The sequence below is a fragment of the Fundulus heteroclitus genome, unplaced genomic scaffold (genome assembly GCF_011125445.2).
Source record: "Fundulus heteroclitus isolate FHET01 unplaced genomic scaffold, MU-UCD_Fhet_4.1 scaffold_159, whole genome shotgun sequence".
Taxonomy (NCBI): Eukaryota; Metazoa; Chordata; class Actinopteri; order Cyprinodontiformes; family Fundulidae; genus Fundulus; species Fundulus heteroclitus.
The window spans coordinates 227,048-248,041 of NW_023396571.1; the positions used below are offsets into that span (position 1 = coordinate 227,048).

The window sequence follows — 20,994 nt, forward strand, 5'->3', positions numbered from 1 at the left end:
AGAACCTAAGGCAGGAGAACAAAATAACTTAAACATAAAACCAGAACAGAAACCAGAATATTACCGTAGAAGCAGACTCAGAGGATGTTCTATCACTTTCTCCCTTTCCTCTTTCACCTTTTCTCCCTTTTAGCATTTGGTCTCATCTGTTTCTCTTCTTTCTCTTTTACCTTTTTGTTTCTCTGTCCATTGACACATATTTGGAAATAATCCCAAAATTAATTTTTTTGTTATGGTGAAAGCAGTAAGTCTCCAAATGTGAAAGCAAATCTCTTGGGCTCTCTTTGGTATTAAGACAATAATTCTAAATGCTGCACTGCCAGAAAGGACATGTAAAGAAAGAATAAATAAATAAATAAACCACTGAGCCTGGTTCTGGTTCTGCTGGAGGTTCTCCTCCCTGTTAAAGGGGAGTTTTCCTCTCCACTGTCGCTTCATGCATGCTCAGTATGAGGGATTGCTGCAAAGCCATCAACAATGCAGACGACTGTCCACTGTGGCTCTACGCTCTTTCAGGAGGAGTGAATGCTGCTTGGAGAGACTTGATGCAACCTGCTGGGTTTCCTTAGAGAGGAAACTTTCTCACCAACCTGGAGGATCTGATGGAGTCTGACTTTGGAAAGAGGCTTGAGATGACGTGATGTGAAGTGGCGCTTTAGAAATAAAATTCAAATCACTACATCCATTTTAAAATGCCCTGATTTTACTGATCAGAAGAAACTGAAAATTCATCAGTTCTTCTGTTTCTACATGAAGTAAATTCAGCTTCAGTTGCTCTCTCCCTGTTTATTTCACTAGAAAGTGGAAAGTGCCCCAGGTTCCACGGTGGTGCCGTTGACAGCAACGCAGCTCTGCAGCTAGAAGGTGTTGCCTGGACGGCACCCTAAGAGTATTTTAATCAGGGAAGAAACACTGAGAGCTGATTGGCTGATTCACCACCTCAACAATGTTTAGAATGAGCATATCAACTTCTTTAATAACCATACATTTATTAATATGTAGATAAGATCAACTTTATCATCCCCATAGAGGGAAATTAATAATAAAACAATAAAAATTGGAAAAATGTACAAAGAATATAGAACAGTGGAATTTTTATATTATTTGCAGAAATGTTCTCAATATGAAATATTTTAATATTTTTTAATTATTTGAACTGGCACTATATAAATATGACAGATTAAACTGAAATGTAGCACGACATGAAACAGGAACTGCTTCAGGGGTTCTCATGACGGCGTTCTGACTGAGAAAGACTGAAGACCTGCAGAACATCACCAGCAGCTTAGGTTCAATCATCACCTGGACTTCCTCTGACCTCATCAGGTCATTATAAAACCCTCGTTCTGCTCGAGCCAGGACTTCCTGTTACATCTGAAGCAGGACGTTCTCCGGTCTGGTTCCTGACGGTCAGTTCCTCCTCGGCCATGTCTGGAGGTTCAGGAGCTGCAGCTCAGCTGAGGAACAAACCTGAGATTCACAGCTGAGAGCTTCAAGCCAAACGTAATTTTTATTAGACTGTTTCTGTACAAAAAACACGGATCACAAGAAAACAGCTGAAGAACAGAAGACATGCATCTATTTACAGCATGGCCAGAGACAGAGAAACCAAGGCCCCGGGCAGGGGGAGCGCCCCACCCCGGGGGCTTCATTCTAAAGACAATAATTAAACATTGTGCTTTGATATACTTTGATATATTTTATATTTCACAAAGATGATAGACCTCTGCCCTCTTTCACATTGAAGTTAAACATCCAAACGTTTCTGTTTCTGCTTAAACTCTGAGCTGAAGACCTGGAGGAGACACCAGAGGAGACGGTTCCAGGTCACTGTGTTCCTTCAGCACTTCCAGTTTTACCCGTTCAGATCCACAACGTTCCACATTCTGACTGATGGAAAACTGGAAAAATGTGAAGTGGGAAAGGAAGTAACCGCAGCTGGTGCTTCACGTGTTCCGACTCCCTGCAGGTGGGATCCAGAGACGCTCCGGACTCTAAACTTATTTGTTCTGATAAAACCCTGCAACATATCTGGAGCAGTTTAGGAAACGTAAAATTTTAACCCCTTTTTTTGAAAAATCAATCGTATAAACCCAAGAAACTCAAAAGCAATCATGGAACGCCTGCTGTGGTTCTGGAGGAACTGGCTGGTTCTCTTGGATACAATCTGTGCTAAAATAAATTCTCTTTGCTCAGTTGTTCATTTCTTTCTTTTCTAAGAACAGAGAAAAATCTAGTTTGAAAACTTCCCTGGATTTCGTATTAACGTCCAGCTTCGTTCTTCGCTGCTGTAAAAGAATCAATTAAAAAACTTTTTGGAGAACCTGAGAAAAACCCACCTGAAGTCTAAAATGTTCTCCTCTTTTTTCTGCAGAAGTAAAAATATAAATCCAAAACCGTTTGAAAAACTGGACATTTTAAGCAGATTTGCTTTGTAACTAAAAAAAATGTTGGATCTTCTTAAAGATTTTGGCGTTTTCACTAAAATGTTCTTGTGTCGAAGAACCTGAGGAAATCTAATCTGGAACTGAGATACTCTCTGATCTGTGCAGAAGAGAAGGATTTCCTGAACTTTGACAGCAGGATGACCAAACTGCAGGGAACACGGTTCTGCAGGCCAATGATCCGGATCGCGTGGAACGTTACCGGAACCACTGATGCTGGAACGTTACCGGAACCACTGATGCTGACTAAATGCAGGTTTCCTGTCTGTCAAATAAAAGCCAAGCGTAGACAAGGATTTCATCCCTGATGTAGGAATATGAGGTTAGTACAAAGGTTCCTGGATGAAGACATGTGGCTTCACATGGTTCTAGGTTTCATCTTTTCTCTTCTTCTTTAGTGCTCCAACCAAAACAGTGCATTTAGAAATAACCTTGAATATAGATTTCACAATAATCCACACAGAACAAGAAAAAGCAGGAAAAACACAAAGTCTTTTACAAAAAGTTAAATATCAGAAAAAGCATTTTCTACAAAAGTGATGAAAGCGTTGATTTAACTTCCTGCTTTCCAAGGTCGATCGTCACATTGTTTTTTGTTTAAATTAGTTTTTTTTTCTTTCGTATTTTTTATTACAAAAACAGGATTGTTGTTTTTACTTGGTTACTGTTTTTACAAGATCTAAAAGGTATGAAGACATCCATGTGTTGACAGGTATAATCCAGACTATCGTTCAGGCCTAAATCACAGAAGGAACGCCCAAAGCTGACGTCTTAAATACATGGAAAATAATCACAACCAGGAGAAACAAACAGAAAAAAAAAAACAGAGTCCAAACCTTGTTCTGGTTCCGATCTAAGACTCGACACATCAGCGGAAAGAAGCTATCAAACAGGATCAAAAAAGTGAGGAAGAAGCAGGAAGTTGAACTCTGCAGCGTCCTTCTTTACAGGATATAGGACACAAACATGGCTGGAAGCTATGGTACAGAAAGGAACACGCTCCGAGCAGACGCCCCCCCCCCCGGTCCCATTTTAAAATAACATCAACTGGACTTGGTCCAGCTGGGTCCACTGGGAGCTCTGGTTCCTGTGAGAACTGACAGGATTGAAGGTTAGAGGGAACATTTCCAACCACCACAATCAGAATATTAACTGGTTTGGATCAAACTCTCTGCTTTTAATTGCAATCGCTTTAGAACGGCTGCAGGAAGCTGATGGAAATAAAACCAGGATGGCTTCTTTGTTAATTCTGGGAGAATGTTCACATTCTGACAGAACAAACTCTGGATGTCGGATCTCTTCAGTTCTCCATCAACAAGCTGGAGAAGGCTGCAGGGAAAGGTCCAGATTCACTCAGAGACCAGAGCAGGAGCAACATTCAGCTGTTCTGAAGATTAAATCTCTACAGGCTGAAACTGTTCCCCTCTTCACTCCTTCCTGTTTGAGGCAGAATTTGGGTGCAATCTAAACGCTTGTCCTTCAGCTCAGCTGTGATTTTCGGCACGTTTCTCCAAACCGAAGCTCCCGATGGACCTGACTGCTTCCCACTTAGTTCCAGAGAAAACCGTTTATTGTCTCAGAACAACAGAACCAGCTGGAGATCATCCGGTCCGCAAAGCGTCTGCCAGCAGGGGGCAGCGTGATGTGGACTGCTGGTGGTGGAAGAGAGGAAGAAGCAGCGGCGGTTCTGGCTCGGGTCTGTTCTGAGGTGTCCTCACATGGGGGGCACGATGAGGCCGGCCATGGCTGCAACACACAAACCGACCCGCAAGCAATTACTCACACATCTACTGGACAAAGCTGGTTTAACCAGTTAAACAAAAGCTCTGATTGAGAAATGAATGAAATGAGTTTTAGGCCTGAGTTCAGACCATCTATATGTAATTCATCCTGTTACTGACATGTTTGCATGTTAACATGTTTCTCTGCATCATTCATGGCTTTGCTCTACAGTGCTATATATTTAATAGGGAGAGGATTTTGTGTTGCGTTGGCTTCTGTTGACTCTTCCATAGCACCCTTACATGTCGACTCAGACAAACTTTATAGTACTTACTTCCTCTGGCCTTAATTAAACATGGTGTTGCCTTTCTGTTCTATGAGGATTATAGTCACATTTTATGCCACTGAAATAGGGAAAGCAGAACTTCATAATTCACTTTCTGGATTGTAAAAAAAACTGAGGTATTGCTGCTAAAGCCCAGTAATGTTTCTAAAGTCATGCTGATCTGGGTCCTTTATCAGATTATTTGACTCTGACAGCAACAAACCTGAATGTGAGACTGGATAATGATTTTACACTTCAGATTAAATCTGTAACCAATTCCACTTTTTATCATTCCAGACAATTGGCTAACATTAAACCTTTTCTTTCACAGCATCATCTTGAGATTTTAATTAATGCTTTTATTACAACTCATTTACATTACTTTAATGGTCTTTATGTTGTGATAAACCAGTATTTAATTAACTGACTTCAGCAGCTGCACGCCTTTCAAGTGAAATAAGAACATGTCACTCCTGTTTTGGCGTTTCTACATCGGCTTCCAGTTTGTTTCTGAATAGATTTTAAAGTTCTTTTATTTATTTGCATGGACTCAGCCATCAGTATCTGTCTGACGTGACTCAGATTAGCTCCTGTTGGTCGTCCCGAAGCCAAAGAAGAAGATGAGATTGATGACATGTTTCATGAATTGGCGCTATATAAATAAAGTTTTATTGAATTGAGAGGTGAGCAACATTTTCAGCCGCTGCCCCCAAACTGTGGAATTAGCTCCCTCTGCAAATCAGACAGGCTGATTATTTCTCCTTGGCTTTTAATTCAGTTTGAAAAGTTAGGTTTTATTTTTTATTAAATATTTTTATTTTATCTATTTTAATAGTTTTATAATTCTGATGTTTTGTTGGTTGGTCATGGTTTTATTGTGTTTTTGCTTGCTACAACTGGCAAGGTTATTTCCGTATTTTATCTGCTTATCGGTGTACGGCACTTTGGTCAATGGTGTTGTTTTTAAAGTGCTTTATAAATAAAGTTGTATTTGTTAACGGATTGTTTCATTAAAGCAAAACGCTTCATTAAATTCAAGATGAAATTATGCAAAAAATTATTAATTAGTTAAATAATGTTTCAGTTCTTCCGGTAAGTTTAATATGAAATAACAGAATTTTATTTCAATTAAATACATATACTTTTCTGAAAGTTATTGAAATCATGAGGAACTTATGTCTGAACACAGTGTTGCCAGATATGGGGGGGACACAGGCGTAATATGAGTATAAAGCTTGGTACTCATCATTACTCCAGACTTTTTGAATTGAGAAAGCTTCCTGGAGAGGAAGTGAAACGTCTTCATCTACGAAAAACAAGTCCAGCTGCTTTGTTTTTTACTTTTTTTGGAATGACCATGACCTGATGACTGAGAATCTTCACCAGCACAGGCGTAATATGCACAGATGTACACCACACGCCCCAAATACATTTATTTGTGCCAAGGAAGCTGAATCATTAATCATAACTTTGCGATGTTTACACAATGTGTAAATGAATATGTGTCTTCATGCAAAATACTTTTTTTCCTCTTAAACAAAAAGTCATTGAATTATGTATTAATGGAAAATTAATTCATTTTACATTTGAATAAAGATGCAAGCTTTTTTGTTTTTATTTACCATATTTTTCAGACCATAAGGCGCACCGGATCATAAGACGCATTAAACATTCTCCCCTAGTGTGTAACATCTCTCCTCCACGTCCACATCTCTCTATCGTCTCTGTGGGAGGACTAGGGCTGGGTATCATCTAGGATGAGCCGATTCGATACGATTCTCGATACATAGCTCACGATACGATACAATTCTCGATACATAGCTCAGCTTGATTTGATTCCAATATCGATATTTATTACTTTGAATTAATGCTCAGTGATTCAATCACCAAAATCAGCCAAATATTATGTTTATGTTCTATTTATTGATCACAGACATATTAACAGGAAAATAAAGTGCATTTGCTTCAATGCATTTAATGTGTCACAGAAACCAAAAATGTGCCCAAACATCTGATTTTAGGGACAAAGGAGCTTCTAAAATCCTGTCGGCCGTTCCACAAATTCGTCTCACTTGCTCTCCTTCGCTGTGAACTGTAATGGTTGCGCTGTAATAACGCCCCCTAGAGGTTGGGAGGTATATCGATATTGAAAGCCAGAATATCGATATTAAATCGTTTTTAAAAATATCGATATTAATCTTTATATCGATTTTTATGCACAGCCCTAGGGAGGACAGAGTAGCTGGACTGCCCTGTTTCTGACATAAGGCCAGAATAAACGTATATATTTAATTAACTCACTAGCTTTATTGATGCTAGCGCATTCTCCTAAAGGCTCCCACATACTCAGGCGTACTGTCTGCATACGGTGAGCTTGGCAGACTCCGCTCTGACTCTCTGCAGACGTTTTACCTTCATAGTCCAGCGTACTGTCGCCTACAGTTCTTGTGAAAAATTCCTACAATTCCCAGACTTCCTGGCAGTGGGACGAAGCGGTGGAACGGAGGTAAAATGTGTTTTTAGCTAGCTGAGCACCTAGAGGCGTTTCTTTTCAGGTTCCACCTGTCAGTGAGAACAGAGAGGGACTGATGCTGCGTCCTGCAGACCTCCTGCTGGGAGCAGCTCAGAGCATCAAGCTCCGTGTCTCATGCAAACAGTTTGATGTGAAGACTTCTAGTGAAGTTTATAGTGTGACACGTACCTCAATGTGCAGAGTACGCCTGGAGTACGCGCCGACCTCTGCAGAGTCAACTACGCCTGAGTAAGTGGGGGCCTTACATGAATGCTCTTCTAGTTTAGACATTACAGTCAGGCAGTCTGTAGACAGCTCAGGGGTCCTCAGCTAGTGACAGGGTACCGTAATGCTCCTAATATCCACTGAGCGGAGCGGCTTTGTGTAAGTCATACTTACACATTTTAACATTTTTGAGCGTATTGTACCTCATAGAATCAGTCAGTAAGCACAACAGTGATCACACATAAGGCAAACCATCAACTTTTAACAACATTTAGCGTTTTTAAGCGCAGCTTATAGTCCATAAAATACAGTATTTATTTTTTCGCTCCCTCTGACACACGCACATCTAATCCTGAGCCTTGTGTTCACACCAACAACAATCGTTTCTACATATTTTTTGCATGCTGTTTATATCCACATTCATACACAGTTGTGTTTAAAGCCTGGAAAAGGTTTTAAATTTCCAGGTCATTCCAGAATCTTACACTTTGCTTTCAACCCTTGAAAGAGAACCGTTTAGCACAGCTTCATGTGCTGACGCTGTAACTCCAGGTACTTCATTTGGCTGTGATTCAACATTAGTTTGTCAAATATAGAGACAACTAATTAATTAAGTATTAAAGTATAGTTTATGGGTTTGGTTTCTGCAATGTTATCAGCGTGTAAAAACTCATCTTCAGAATCTACTTTAAGCAGTAATCGGCGGTTATTGCAGCTGTAAATTACAGAAAATACGAGCAACTTTTACTCCTGTTCCAATGTCAGCATAGAACAGAAAAGACCCAGCCAATATGGCGGCGACCCAGGAAGTGGCCCAGAACGTAATGAGGCGTCTAGTATCCGTGGCCTATGGGTAGGAAGGCGGAGAGGCGGAGGGATATTTTAGCCAGTTATACTCACGGTGTCTGTAGCACAGCAGTGCAAAGCGGGTCTCTTTATAACTCGTCTATCGTCACTTGTTTTACTTCACTTTCAGAAACAAGCCCAAAAAACCACAACCTGTGACTGAGAATTTACAGAAGTCGCTTATAAATAGTGGACTTGGCAACGGTGTCTGCAAAAATCAATTAAGCAGTTAATTCTGCACCAAAATGATAACGGTGGTGCTACATGAAGTCTTTTCAGAGTTCAGTTTTTTAGTGAAATGAGACGTGGTTCTGCTCCTGGGCCCCATACGGAGCCCTCAGCTTTAAGGGGAACCATCATCGAGGCGTCTGTTAATGAATGACACCTAAACGGACCCGGCCATAATTCACAGTTCTCTACTCAGGCCTCAGTAGGTGGAGCAGTCATGTTCAATCCAAACGTTGCTGGTTCAATTCCAGCTTCCACCTGTTGATGTACCCCTCTGCAAGGCACGTTATCCCCTGTTGCCCACGGATGGGCGTTTGAAGGTGTGTGTCGGGGGGTGTGGCTGTGGAGGGAGGCGCTTTGAGTGGTGAGTAGGACCAGAACATCTCTGCAGAGATTCAGTCCATTTAGCATCTATTCCTGCCAGCGTCTGGCGCCGCAGCACAGAGCAGATAAACTAACTAACGGGTCATTTCAGATGTCTGAGACGTTCTAACCTGCGTAGTAAACTAGACTTTCTCTCCCAGTCAATCTGATGTGAACTGAATGTCCTCCTATGCTCACAGGAAGTCTGTGGGAAGAACTTCAGTTATGGATCAACTTTGTCCTCTGATCTCAGATATCATCTTAGGGATGCTGGACGGCCCGCTGTGGCCCACAGGGGGGGTGAAGGGGTGAGACGAGCAGGGGTGGGAGTGGGATGCTCACCCTGGAGGTTGCTGCCATTGGTGGTGGTGCAGGTGGGGGGCGGGGAGGTCTGTGGCCGCACGACGGGGGCGAAGGCGCTCTTCTGTTTGACTGCGGAGATCATATGGACAGGAGAGAATGAACAAGGGCCTGGGAGCAGAGGAAGAAGAGGAGGAGGTGAGGAAGACGAGGGGTGACGAGCAGGCAGACGGGCGGGGATGAGGCAGGTGAGTCATGCGGGGAGGTGGTGGGGGTGAGGATGGAGAGGAGGGTGAGGAGGAGAAGGACCGGGCCGAGGTCTGGAGGAGCAAACACGTCCAGCAAAGTTGATCCATAACCTGAAGGACTAAAGCAACCTGGTGGGAGGCGGGGCTCCAGCCACACAACCTGCTCAGGTGTGTGGGAGGAGCCAACCCGTCAGCTGGGGTCAAGCTTCCTCCTTAAAGGAACAGTTCAACATTTCCAGAGACATTCCGTCAGAGAGCGAGGCATTCAGAGACCAGCGGCAGGAAGAGGAACGGCTGGTGGTTCTGGTTCTGCTGGAGGAAGAAGTTCTTTTACCCGTCCATGTGTTCAGGACAGACAACCGAGAAGAGAAGCTAACAAGAAGGTTCTCCACCACTTGGATCCAGCTGCTGGTCCCAGTTCTGCAGTTCCTCTGGGGTAAAATCTAAAGGAAAGTTCTGGTTCTGATGGAAGTGCTTTCCTGTACAGGGGGAGTTTTCCTCTCCATTGTCACCTCATGCTTGTTGAGGAGGGCTTGTTGCAAAGTCTGGGACTGGAGTCAGTCGTACGTGTTGATAACAAGGATCTAAGAGGAATAGATGCAATACATCTGTCTGTATGATTGGACTAAATGGATCACATGATTCTGGATATGAACTGGATTCTTTAGATAAACGCCTTGAGATGAGATTTATTGTGACTTGGCACCACATAAATAACCTGAACAGAACTGAATCTGTAGGAATATGTTCTCCAGAGGTTTAAGGGAACCAACTGAAACCAACTTGTTTTGTTCTGACCCAGATCTTCAGATTTCCAACTAACCATCATCAGGCCAAGTCTCATTAGATCTGAGGAAGTTTTGCCAGAGTCTTAATGAAGCCTCTGAACTTTCCCAGCTGGCTAGATATTTTCCATGTGCTAACTCTAGATTTCATCTGAACATGTCACTCTCTGCTGAGATGAGGAATGCTCTCTGGAAAACACAGACGTGTTCCTTTCAAAAATGAAGCAGGGATGTAACATGATGTATCGCTTCATGCCAGCATCCTGTGGTCCTCACATGTCTTCATCATTCCTGTTGTTGTGGCGTTAATGGGTCGGCCCAGAGTGGGAATGCGTGAAGGATGCAGTGAGGATGTTAGTAGGGTTAGTGGATGCAGGAATGGAGGGATGGAGAGAAGGGTCAGGAGGAGGAGTCAGGGAGGAGGTGAGCAATGTGTGGTGGTGTTCTCACACACACACACACACACACACACACACACACACACACACACACACACACACACACACACACACACACTGAGAGCCTCTGTGGCAGGAAGCTGCAGCTCGGCCAGACGTTCACCTGGCAGGGAAACACGACTCCAGCTCGCTGCCACCTAAACCAGTCTCACTGAGCTTTTTCAGACAGAAACCCAAACGATGAAGCAGTCCAGGTGGGCAGCTTCTGACTTCACCGTGCTCCAAAAACACACCTGTGCCTTCTGAGCTCCGGCTGCACCAGCAGCAGCAACTGGACGTCTGCCTCCTGCAGCAGCTTCCTGTTTACCTGCTGCACACCTGGCCTCTCTGAGCTGCACTCCAGGTGGACATGGTCAGGGTCAGACCATACCTGACTGTAACATGATGTTCAAACAAACCTCCTGACATTTATTTCCTCAGATTTACCCTGAGTCCGACTGTTAAACTCTGATCCACGTTAAAATCAGCTCACATGATTCCTTAGCCCAGAGCCTGCAGGAGGACACATTCTGGCTGTTTCTGATATTTATCTAAGATCTTCAGCTGTTCCCATTCAGAACTACATTCAGTGCTTCACAAGGACAGTCGTTTCAATTAATAAATTATACTTTATTGCTTTTAAGGCTTTATGCCACATCACAATGTTGGTTTTAAGTTAGCTGTGCTGAGGTTGTTCACATGGTGAAGTGAGTCAGGTTTCTGTAATGACATTCAACATTTCACCTGGATGTTGTCCTCTGAGCAATAGTTAGGAAATGATATACAGATGCAAGTTATTGATTATACAATGAATATTATAAAAACTAACAGATTTGTGCAAATATTGTAGAGGCTTAATAAAAACTATTAAAACAACTACCAAACCTGAGCTGACTGAGCATGCTTGCATCAACATTAGCATGCTAATGCTAAGGTTTAATCATGATTATTTTCACTTGTTAAAACATTTATTCTGAAAATACTTTCATGCTAGCATGCTAATTATACTATCAGCAGGTGAACACTAATATTTACAACTAAGCATAAAGATTTTCATATTCTCTCTCTGTCTTAACCAGTCTACCAAATGTGAAACATTTATTTTGCCATGTTTCATGCTAAAGTTATCTTTGTCTCAATTGTACTCAAACATAACATCAACATGCTAAAACAAATATCTATAGCTAATTATCATGAATTTAAGTTTCTGAAATGAGCTTCAGGAAATCTCAATGGGAAACATTTAACTGACCTGTCAGTTTGAATTTCAAGCGATCTTTGACAACGTTAGGGGATCAAAATGGTGCTAACATGCTAATGATAGTATTAGCATGCTAAAGCTGGGACCCACTGGTGATTCTTCCCTTTTAGTTATAAAATTCTGTCAGCCATCAAATATTGATTTTAATTATCAAATCAGATCAACCATACTGTTAGCGTACTGATGCTAGCACGGACTAACTCTTAATCACAGACTAAATTATTTTGATCCTTAAACATTTTGGGGGGTATCTATTTCATAACCAGATGAGTTACATTGAATTACTATTTCAGATCCCAAATCTTAACAGCAATTATATCCTATATATGAAGATTGAGCTAATGATGGGAGAGATTTATGGAGTGAACTTTCTGGACGCAGCTAAACTATCACAGCACTGCTTTTAGCTTCAGCTCCTTCATGCTACCTGAAGGCAGACACTAAGGAGAAAACTCTAAGAACATAGGAAAGTCTGCTACTTTCAGCCTGACAACCATAGCAAAGTGCAGAGCATTGACGTTCCCTACCCAGCGTTCTCTAAACATCATTCCCAAACCAACGTTCCCTACCCAGCTTTCTATGGCCAACCTTCATTAACTGATGTTCTCAAACCTCCATTCCCTAAAAGGTGTTCCCTGATCGATGTTCCCTAACAGTGCCACAGAAGTCCCAAATGGTCACACCTCTCCAGGAGAAGTTCTCCTCCTCCTCATCCTACTGACCCCCTCTGATGAATGACGTGTTAAACGTTATCCAGACATTAACTCACTTGCGTAAGCAGAGTTGGCGGTGGATCCGTTGAGAAAGCTGGGAGAGCCGGGGACGCCCAGGTTGGTCATGCCCGCTGCTCCGTACCCGTTCATGGTGGACGTGATGGTGTTGTAGTTGGACTGCTGAGGTGTGGAGCTTGGCACGTATCCTCGAGGAGACACACTGTTTGAGTTACGGGAATAACCTGAGAGAAGTAGAAAAACAAGCCATTTGTTGTCTGTTCACATCCTGAACCATCACACAGACATAACCTGAAAACGGGGATTTCACTTATTAAGGTTAAGGTTACATGTGGTGAAAGAACCAAATGATGAAATGAAAGTAAAACAGAGGTCCATGATGAGCATCTGCCTGTACAGCATCATTGTGAATATTAGTTCTGCTTTAATCAAGCACGATGGGAATAAAGCCAGAAAAGGTTCGTCTATCAATCATTTCTGAACACCACCAGGAGCGCAAACATCGTCAATGCTTCAGATCAGTTGATTTTCTGGACTTATTCTCTGGAAAAGGACTTTTACAAGACAGAGACACGTCCTCTGTGGTGACATCATCACCTCGCCGCACCGCAGGCCGAACGGCCGGTCCGTGACCCGGTCCGTGACCCGGTCCGTGACCCGGCCTCAGACCCGGTCTCAGACCCGGCCTCGGACCCGGCCTCAGACCCGGCCTCGGACCCGGCCTCGGACCCAGTCCGTGACCCGGTCCGTGACCCGGTCCGTGACCCGGCCTCGGACCCGGCCTCAGACCCGGCCTCAGACCCGGCCTCGGACCCGGTCCGTGACCCGGTCCGTGACCCGGTCCGAGGCCGGGTCTGAGGCCGGGTCACGGACCGGGTCACGGACCCGGTCCGTGACCCGGCCTCAGACCCGGTCTCAGACCCGGCCTCGGACCCGGCCTCGGACCCAGTCCGTGACCCGGTCCGTGACCCGGCCTTGGACCCGGCCTCAGACCCCCCCAGCAGCACCAGGGAGCCCACTGCATTCCAGTTTAATTCCCACCAGGAGCAGCAGGCGATTGGAAACACATGGAGCTGTTGAGGAGAAAGTACTGGTCTGAGAGTTTGGACCTGACGGGCCAGGGCGGCAGCAGCGTGGGAAGCAGAACCAGATCCACTTCCTCTGAATCTAAAACATGTGTCGGCCACTGGAGGCAGCTAGTGGGGACGTGGGTCCAGTGAGTCTACAGGGCTGGCCATCTGCCCGCTGGGCTGACCCAGGCTGTGATAATGTCATCACAAAATGTAGAAATGTATGTATTCAATTCATTTATGAATAATAAATGATGTATTAATATTATAAATGAATAAAAGTATTGATAAACTGATTTTTTTCACTGCAACGGTATATGAGACATGAAGCGTTAACCCTTATTCTCTTGCTGATGTTCAGACTTTAACTTTTTATTCAACGTGGATGTTTGGCCTAATTGTCTCATGAATATGAACGTTTACTTCATGAAACACTGAAACGTCGTCGCTAGCTGCCTTTGTTTGACAACTACTTTCACTGGAGGATGGGAGCTGTGCTCATCTCTGGCATTTTCCCCGTGGTTGCTCTCTTCCGTGTAGGCGACTGCGCTTCCTGTGAATTTCAGAAACAACCCACTGTGACCAGATATCCTCTGGTACGCCGTGTGTCTCTGCATATATTATACGTAATCATGGTGGGCCGCCATGACCAGGAAATGCCAGGACCATTTACCGCTCCCAGTCCAGTCCTCTACAGCACCGACCGCATGGTGGACCACACAGTTCAGTGTTGAGGGCTGTTAGAAAGATAACCCTTAAATCTAATCTGTGTCCTGCCCAGAACAGTGAGTCTGGTTCAGAATCACTAAAGTTCTCTGAGGCTCATCAATCTTGAGTCTGCAGCAGAATCCCAGATATTTTCCTGTTGAACGACCGGCGGTTGTTCCCTGATGATGATCTCTGTCTGCTCCTGCATGTGAAGCTCTCCTCTCAGCTTCAGTAACAGGTCAGAGGAGGAAGCGGTGGCACCGCGCTGCTCTGAATTAGCCTGGTAAATTAGCTGGCAGGTCCATGGGATGTTTCCATTAATGCTTTAATCACAGAGGATAATTACTGAGCAGCAGGGAGGGCGGCCGCAGCTCCTTGGTGTAATGTTTCCCAGCGAACAGAAACTTCCCATGACCTCATGGATTCCTGAGAGGTGTTTGCTGCTGGATGGGAGAAGCAGATGGGGGAGGTGCAGGTGGGAAGGTCTGCTGCTCCGTCTGCTTGCTGCTGAGGTGCGTTCACAAGCTGCAGGTTTTTCTGAGCTCCGTCTGCAGAAACCAGAGCCCTGAAGACTGCCGATGTTTCAGGACTCACCCTGGTCGGCCTGGGACGCCTCGCTGATGTTGACGGCCAGCTGACTGCTGAACGAGTTGACGGCCATCATCCCGGAGTGAGCGGCGGAGCCGGTGAGCGACGGCAGCTGGTTGTGGCTGCGGGGGACGCTGTAGAGCGCCTCGGTGAGGTCGGCGGCTCGCTTCAGGATGATCTCCTGCAGGAAGGGAGAAGAAACAGAGACACGGCATCAGATCCAGACCAGGCTCAGTTATCAACGACTCTATAGGTCGCTCTAAAGACGCATTCACAAAGAAATGTAGAGCATGGTCCGTAACTATCGCTCCACCTGCAGCTGGAATCCTAGAATCTATGTTTCTAACAACTAAACCAGTGCTGACTTTTATTATTATCATTCTGATGATTTTTAAATGCATGTTTAAGGAAGTAAAGAATAAAGCTGACATCAGGAGTAGCTTTTAAGTTAACATGCACATTATCCCATAATGGGTTCTGATGCTTCTGCTTTGCCGGGTCATCTGCTCTGGTAAGGCTGGCAGTCAGCTGCTTCACAGGGTCGGTATCTCACTTCCTCTCAGGGCTTCATTTACTCCAGAGATCATCATTAGCTTCTAACAGAAACATCTAAATCTGATCTCCGGTACCAGAGAGGTCTAGTTGGGTCAGCAGCATTAAACCAGGTCAGCTGTTTGGGACTTCAGAACCAAATGTCTGTCCACCTCAGACCAAATGTCTGAGGTGGACAGACACCAATTTGGGCCAATGTAAGGGTGTTGAATGAGCGGGCCAGATGTCAGGTTCAGAATGGACATTTTTATTCAAAATCCTGCCTGACCTGTCAAAATAAAAGCCTAAAACTGATATACAAAAACATATTTTTCCATCTGATGGTCCCTGAAAAATCTCCCAGACTTTATGAAGTCTGATGAAGCTTCCTGCCAGGAGCTGGGTGGGAACGTAGCACCTGAAGCTGCGGCCTCACCTGGTTGTTGTGCGGCATCCCATAAAGCGCCTCCACCAGGTCGGCCGCTCGCTTCAGCAGAACCTCCTGAGAATGACAGAAAGTTCGGTTCAGAAACTCACACTTTGTCCTGACTCTGACTAAAACAAGCTGCTGAGGTGAGGACAGATGTTTTCCCATCAGGACAGGCGGCCAACCTGGGGGCCAACGGCTCTCAGCATCAGAGCACTCAGAAATAAAGATCAGACGGAGGAATGAGGGGAGAAACTGTGAAAGGAAGAGAAGAAACTAGAATGGAACAGACCAACGGAGAGGGAGCAAAAGCAGATCTAAAAGAAGCTGAGACAGAAAATGAAGCAAGGAAGCAGGTTGGAGGGTCCAAAAATAGACCAAGCAAACAGAAACCTGATCATACGACAGACAAGGAGGAATAACAGAGGAGGTGAGGAATCCCAGAGGAGCAGGCGTGAGGAGGTGGAGGCCTCTGCTGGAGCTCCCACAGGTATTACACCTGAGAGGAGTAACAGCTGAGAGACACATCAGCACTTTGAGCCCGAATGAAACAACAGAGAAAAGCAGCTGGTCCTGCCTCCACCTGCAGCTTCCTGTCCTCCTCCATCACACCGACACATCCGACACCAGCAGAACCATCAGACACTCAGAGCAGAACCTCTAATGCAGCTTCAGGCGCTGACTGCAGGTGAACCAGCTGTCCTGGAGAACAGGTAACAGGGACAGACACGCCCACTTTGGATGGTACCAATATTTTAAGTTTTCACGCTGAAGTCCCGCTGGCACAGTTTAGGATGGCAAACACACAGATTTAACTTGAAAGTAACATTAAAGATGTTTACTGAATGTTAACAAAGGTCTTGTGTAAAAATATTCTATATTTAGAGACATAAACAATGACAAATATTAGTTATTGGTAACTCCTAATAATAATCAGAAGGTTTAAAGGTAAAGAGCTGAAATCAGACTTGAATCAAAGACAGTGGGGATGTGCGATAAAACATCTGGATGGTGGCATCATGTGACGACGTCAGCATAAAGAATAAATACAATACCAGTGAAAATTCTGGAGCTCTACTCGCCCCGCCTGGTTCTACTCGCCCCGCCTGGTTCTAAACGCCCCGCCTGGCTCTACACGCCCCGCCTGGTTCTAAACGCCCCGCCTGGTTCTACTTGCCCCGCCTGGTTCTAAACGCCCCGCCTGGCTCTAAACGCCCCGCCTGGCTCTACTTGCCCCACCTGGTTCTAAATGCCCCGCCTGGCTCTACTCGCCCCGCCTGGTTCTAAACGCCCCGCCTGGCTCTAAATGCCCCGCCTGGCTCCACACGCCCCGCCTGGTTCTAAACGCCCTGCCTGGCTCTAAATGCCCCGCCTGGCTCCACACGCCCCGCCTGGTTCTAAACGCCCCGCCTAGCTCTACTCGCCCCGCCTGGTTCTAAACGCCCCGCCGGGCTCTACTCGCCCCGCCTGGCTCTACTCGCCCCGCCTGGCTCTACTCGCCCCGCCTGGCTCTACTCGCCCCGCCTGGTTCTAAACGCCCCGCCGGGCTCTACTCGCCCCGCCTGGCTCTACTCGCCCCGCCTGGTTCTAAACGCCCCGCCGGGCTCTACTCGCCCCGCCTGGCTCTAAACGCCCCGCCTGGCTCTACTCGCCCCGCCTGGTTCTAAACGCCCCGCCTGGCTCTACTTGCCCCGCCTGGTTCTAAATGCCCCGCCTGGCTCTACTCGCCCCGCCTGGTTCTAAATGCCCCGCCTGGCTCTACTTGCCCCGCCTGGTTCTAAATGCCCCGCCTGGCTCTACTCGCCCCGCCTTGTTCTAAACGCCCCGCCTGGCTCTACTTGCCCCGCCTGGTTCTAAACGCCCCGCCGGGCTCTACTCGCCCCGCCTGGCTCTACTCGCCCCGCCTGGTTCTAAACGCCCCGCCGGGCTCTACTCGCCCCGCCTGGCTCTAAACGCCCCGCCTGGCTCTACTCGCCCCGCCTGGTTCTAAACGCCCCGCCTGGCTCTACTTGCCCCGCCTGGTTCTAAATGCCCCGCCTGGCTCTACTCGCCCCGCCTGGTTCTAAATGCCCCGCCTGGCTCTACTTGCCCCGCCTGGTTCTAAATGCCCCGCCTGGCTCTACTCGCCCCGCCTTGTTCTAAACACCCCGCCTGGCTCTACTTGCCCCGCCTGGTTCTAAATGCCCCGCCCGGCTCTACTCGCCCCGCCTGGCTCTAAACGCTCCGCCTGGCTCTACTCGCCCCGCCTGGCTCTACTCGCCCCGCCTGGTTCTAAACGCCCCGCCTGGCTCTAAACGCCCCGCCTGGCTCTACTCGCCCCGCCTGGTTCTAAACGCCCCGCCTGGCTCTACACGCCCCGCCTGGTTCTAAACGCCCCGCCTGGCTCTACTTGCCCCGCCTGGTTCTAAATGCCCCGCCTGGCTCTACTTGCCCCGCCTGGTTCTAAATGCCCCGCCTGGCTCTACTCGGCCCGCCTGGTTCTAAACGCCCCGCCTGGCTCCACACGCCCCGCCTGGTTCTAAACACCCCGCCTGGTTCTACTTGCCCCGCCTGGTTCTAAATGCCCCGCCTGGCTCCACACGCCCTGCCTGGTTCTAAATGCCCCGCCTGGCTCTACTTGCCCCGCCTGGTTCTAAATGCCCCGCCTGGCTCTACTCGCCCCGCCTGGTTCTAAACGCCCCGCCTGGCTCTACTTGCCCCGCCTGGTTCTAAATGCCCCGCCCGGCTCTACTCGCCCAGCCTGGCTCTAAACGCCCCGCCTGGCTCTACTCGCCCCGCCTGGCTCTACTCGCCCCGCCTGGTTCTAAACGCCCCGCCTGGCTCTAAACGCCCCGCCTGGCTCTACTCGCCCCGCCTGGTTCTAAACGCCCCGCCTGGCTCTACACGCCCCGCCTGGTTCTAAACGCCCCGCCTGGCTCTACACGCCCCGCCTGGTTTTAAACGCCCCGCCTGGCTCTACTTGCCCCGCCTGGTTCTAAATGCCCCGCCTGGCTCTACTCGCCCCGCCTGGTTCTAAACGCCCCGCCTGGCTCTACTTGCCCCGCCGGGCTCTACTCGCCCCGCCTGGTTCTAAACGCCCCGCCTGGTCCTACTTGCCCCGCCTGGTTCTAAATGCCCCGCCTGGCTCCACACGCCCTGCCTGGTTCTAAATGCCCCGCCTGGCTCTACTTGCCCCGCCTGGTTCTAAATGCCCCGCCTGGCTCTACTCGCCCCGCCTGGTTCTAAACGCCCCGCCTGGCTCTACTTGCCCCGCCTGGTTCTAAATGCCCCGCCCGGCTCTACTCGCCCCGCCTGGCTCTAAACGCCCCGCCTGGCTCTACTCGCCCCGCCTGGCTCTACTCGCCCCGCCTGGTTCTAAACGCCCCGCCTGGCTCTAAACGCCCCGCCTGGCTCTACTCGCCCCGCCTGGTTCTAAACGCCCCGCCTGGCTCTAAACGCCCCGCCTGGCTCTACACGCCCCGCCTGGCTCTAAACGCCCCGCCTGGCTCTAAACGCCCCGCCTGGCTCTAAACGCCCCGCCTGGCTCTACTCGCCCCGCCTGGTTCTAAACGCCCCGCCTGGCTCTAAACGCCCCGCCTGGCTCTACTCGCCCCGCCTGGTTCTAAACGCCCCGCCTGGCTCTAAACGCCCCGCCTGGCTCTACTCGCCCCGCCTGGTTCTAAACGCCCCGCCTGGCTCTAAACGCCCCGCCTGGCTCTACACGCCCCGCCTGGTTCTAAACGCCCCGCCTGGCTCTACTCCCCCCGCCGCGCCGCCCCCCCCCCCACCCCCCCTCATGTGTTCAGTGCTCTGGTTCTGGTCCAGGAAAGACCTGCAGACAAACCGTTGGGCCAGTGTGAACCCATTAAACCCCGTCAGTTTTGGGACCGCCAGCATTCAGAACCCTGCGGGATTCTGTTGAAACTGCTTCAGCTCAGAGAGGTTCCTGACTCAGATCTTTGTGGAACATCTCCTGAGGGAACACGGTTCTGGTGGTTTGGATCAGAGGACGGTCTCTGCAGGGATTCCCAGCGTTCTGTCCCCTCAGGCTGAGAGGAGAACGCCATGAAGCACGTGACCTTCCCTCTCAGCCAATCAGAGCGCCTGTACCAGAACCAGCAGCCGGTTCTGTTGGTCTTTTTAGAACTACCAGAAGTGACGGCCCAGACGGATCCACTGGATCTTCATCTGTGGATCCAGAGGTCGGTTCTGTTCTGTTCTCCTGCAGATTTATTCCTGCTGGTTCTTCTGTTTTGTTCTGGATAACTTCCTGGGTCAGAGGAATGTCCTGCAAGTTTCTGAGGAGCAGCTCGGTTAGGGTTCAGACGGACCGGGATACCTGGTTCGGACCTGTCAGAACCGGGCGGAGCCAAGGACCTTTTCCTCCACCATCAGAACCACCAACTTGTCATTGACCAGATGGCTCAGAACATCTCATCAACAGCCCAGCTGACAGATCCAGAAAGGTTCTCCAGAAGCTTGTATTTGGGTCTGGTCTGGCTGAGGAAAACCTGCTCTTCCTCCACCTCCTCTTCCTCCTCCTCCTCCTCTTCCTCCTCCTCCTCCTCCTCCTCTTCCTCCTCCTCCTCCTCCTCTTCCTCCTCCTCCTCCTCCTCCTCCTCTTCCTCCTTCTCCTCCTCTTCCTCCACCTCCTCTTTCTCCTCCACCTCCTCCTCCTCCTCCTCTTCCTCCACCTCCTCCACCTTCTCCTCCTCCTCCTCCACCTCCTCTTCCTCCTCCTCCTTCCTCTTCCTCCTCTAATCTTTCTCTCAGACTCAGACTAATCTGAGGAGAGCAAAGCGTGTCGGCGCTCCTTCCTCTGGCTTCATTAATCTCCATTAGAAACACGACTTAGTTAATGTCTCCTTCGCTCGCTGCAGCAGCTGCTCGCCTCCTGCTCGCCTCCTGCTCGCCTCCTGCTCGCCTCCTGCTCCCTCACACGCTCCACCGAGGCCTCCTGCCTTCATGGCGCCCCCACAGGTAATGACGCCTCAGAGGTTCGCTGCTCCCCTCACAGGAGGCGTGTCTCTGGAGCTACCTGTGCAGGTGTGGCTCTGCATGCATCCACCAGACCCCATCTGATCAGCTCCAACTACAGAGGTAGGAGCCCGGCCTCCTCCTCCTCTTCTTCCTCCTCCTCTTCCTCCTGCTCCTCTTCCTTCTGCTCCTCTTCCTCCTCCTCTCTGACTGAGCAATTTGTTTTCAGATACCTTGAAGGATAAGTTTCAGTTTGTGCTTCTGCTGTCTCTCTCTCTCTCTCTCTC

General features: G+C 48.1%; 1 protein-coding gene across 5 annotated transcripts in view; it reads right to left on the reverse strand.

Annotated features, from left to right (window-relative positions):
* Positions 1–1,491: 1,491 nt before the first annotated feature.
* The window catches only part of LOC105918713 (transcription factor COE3), a 166,264-nt gene continuing 146,761 nt past the window's right edge, over positions 1,492–20,994 (reverse strand). For 2 of the 5 annotated variants that reach the window (XM_036129345.1, XM_036129346.1), the window contains exons 12-16: positions 15,761–15,826; positions 14,800–14,974; positions 12,466–12,651; positions 9,008–9,136; positions 1,492–4,190 (exon numbers count right to left, since the gene is read on the reverse strand). In XM_036129345.1, the coding sequence (XP_035985238.1) occupies positions 4,159–4,190; positions 9,008–9,136; positions 12,466–12,651; positions 14,800–14,974; positions 15,761–15,826 (588 nt within the window). In that variant the 3' untranslated portion in view covers positions 1,492–4,158. The remainder of the gene's footprint in view (positions 4,191–9,007; positions 9,137–12,465; positions 12,652–14,799; positions 14,975–15,760; positions 15,827–20,994) is intronic. The other 3 variants (XM_021311314.2, XM_012853853.3, XM_012853854.3) reach the window with 2 other exon arrangements.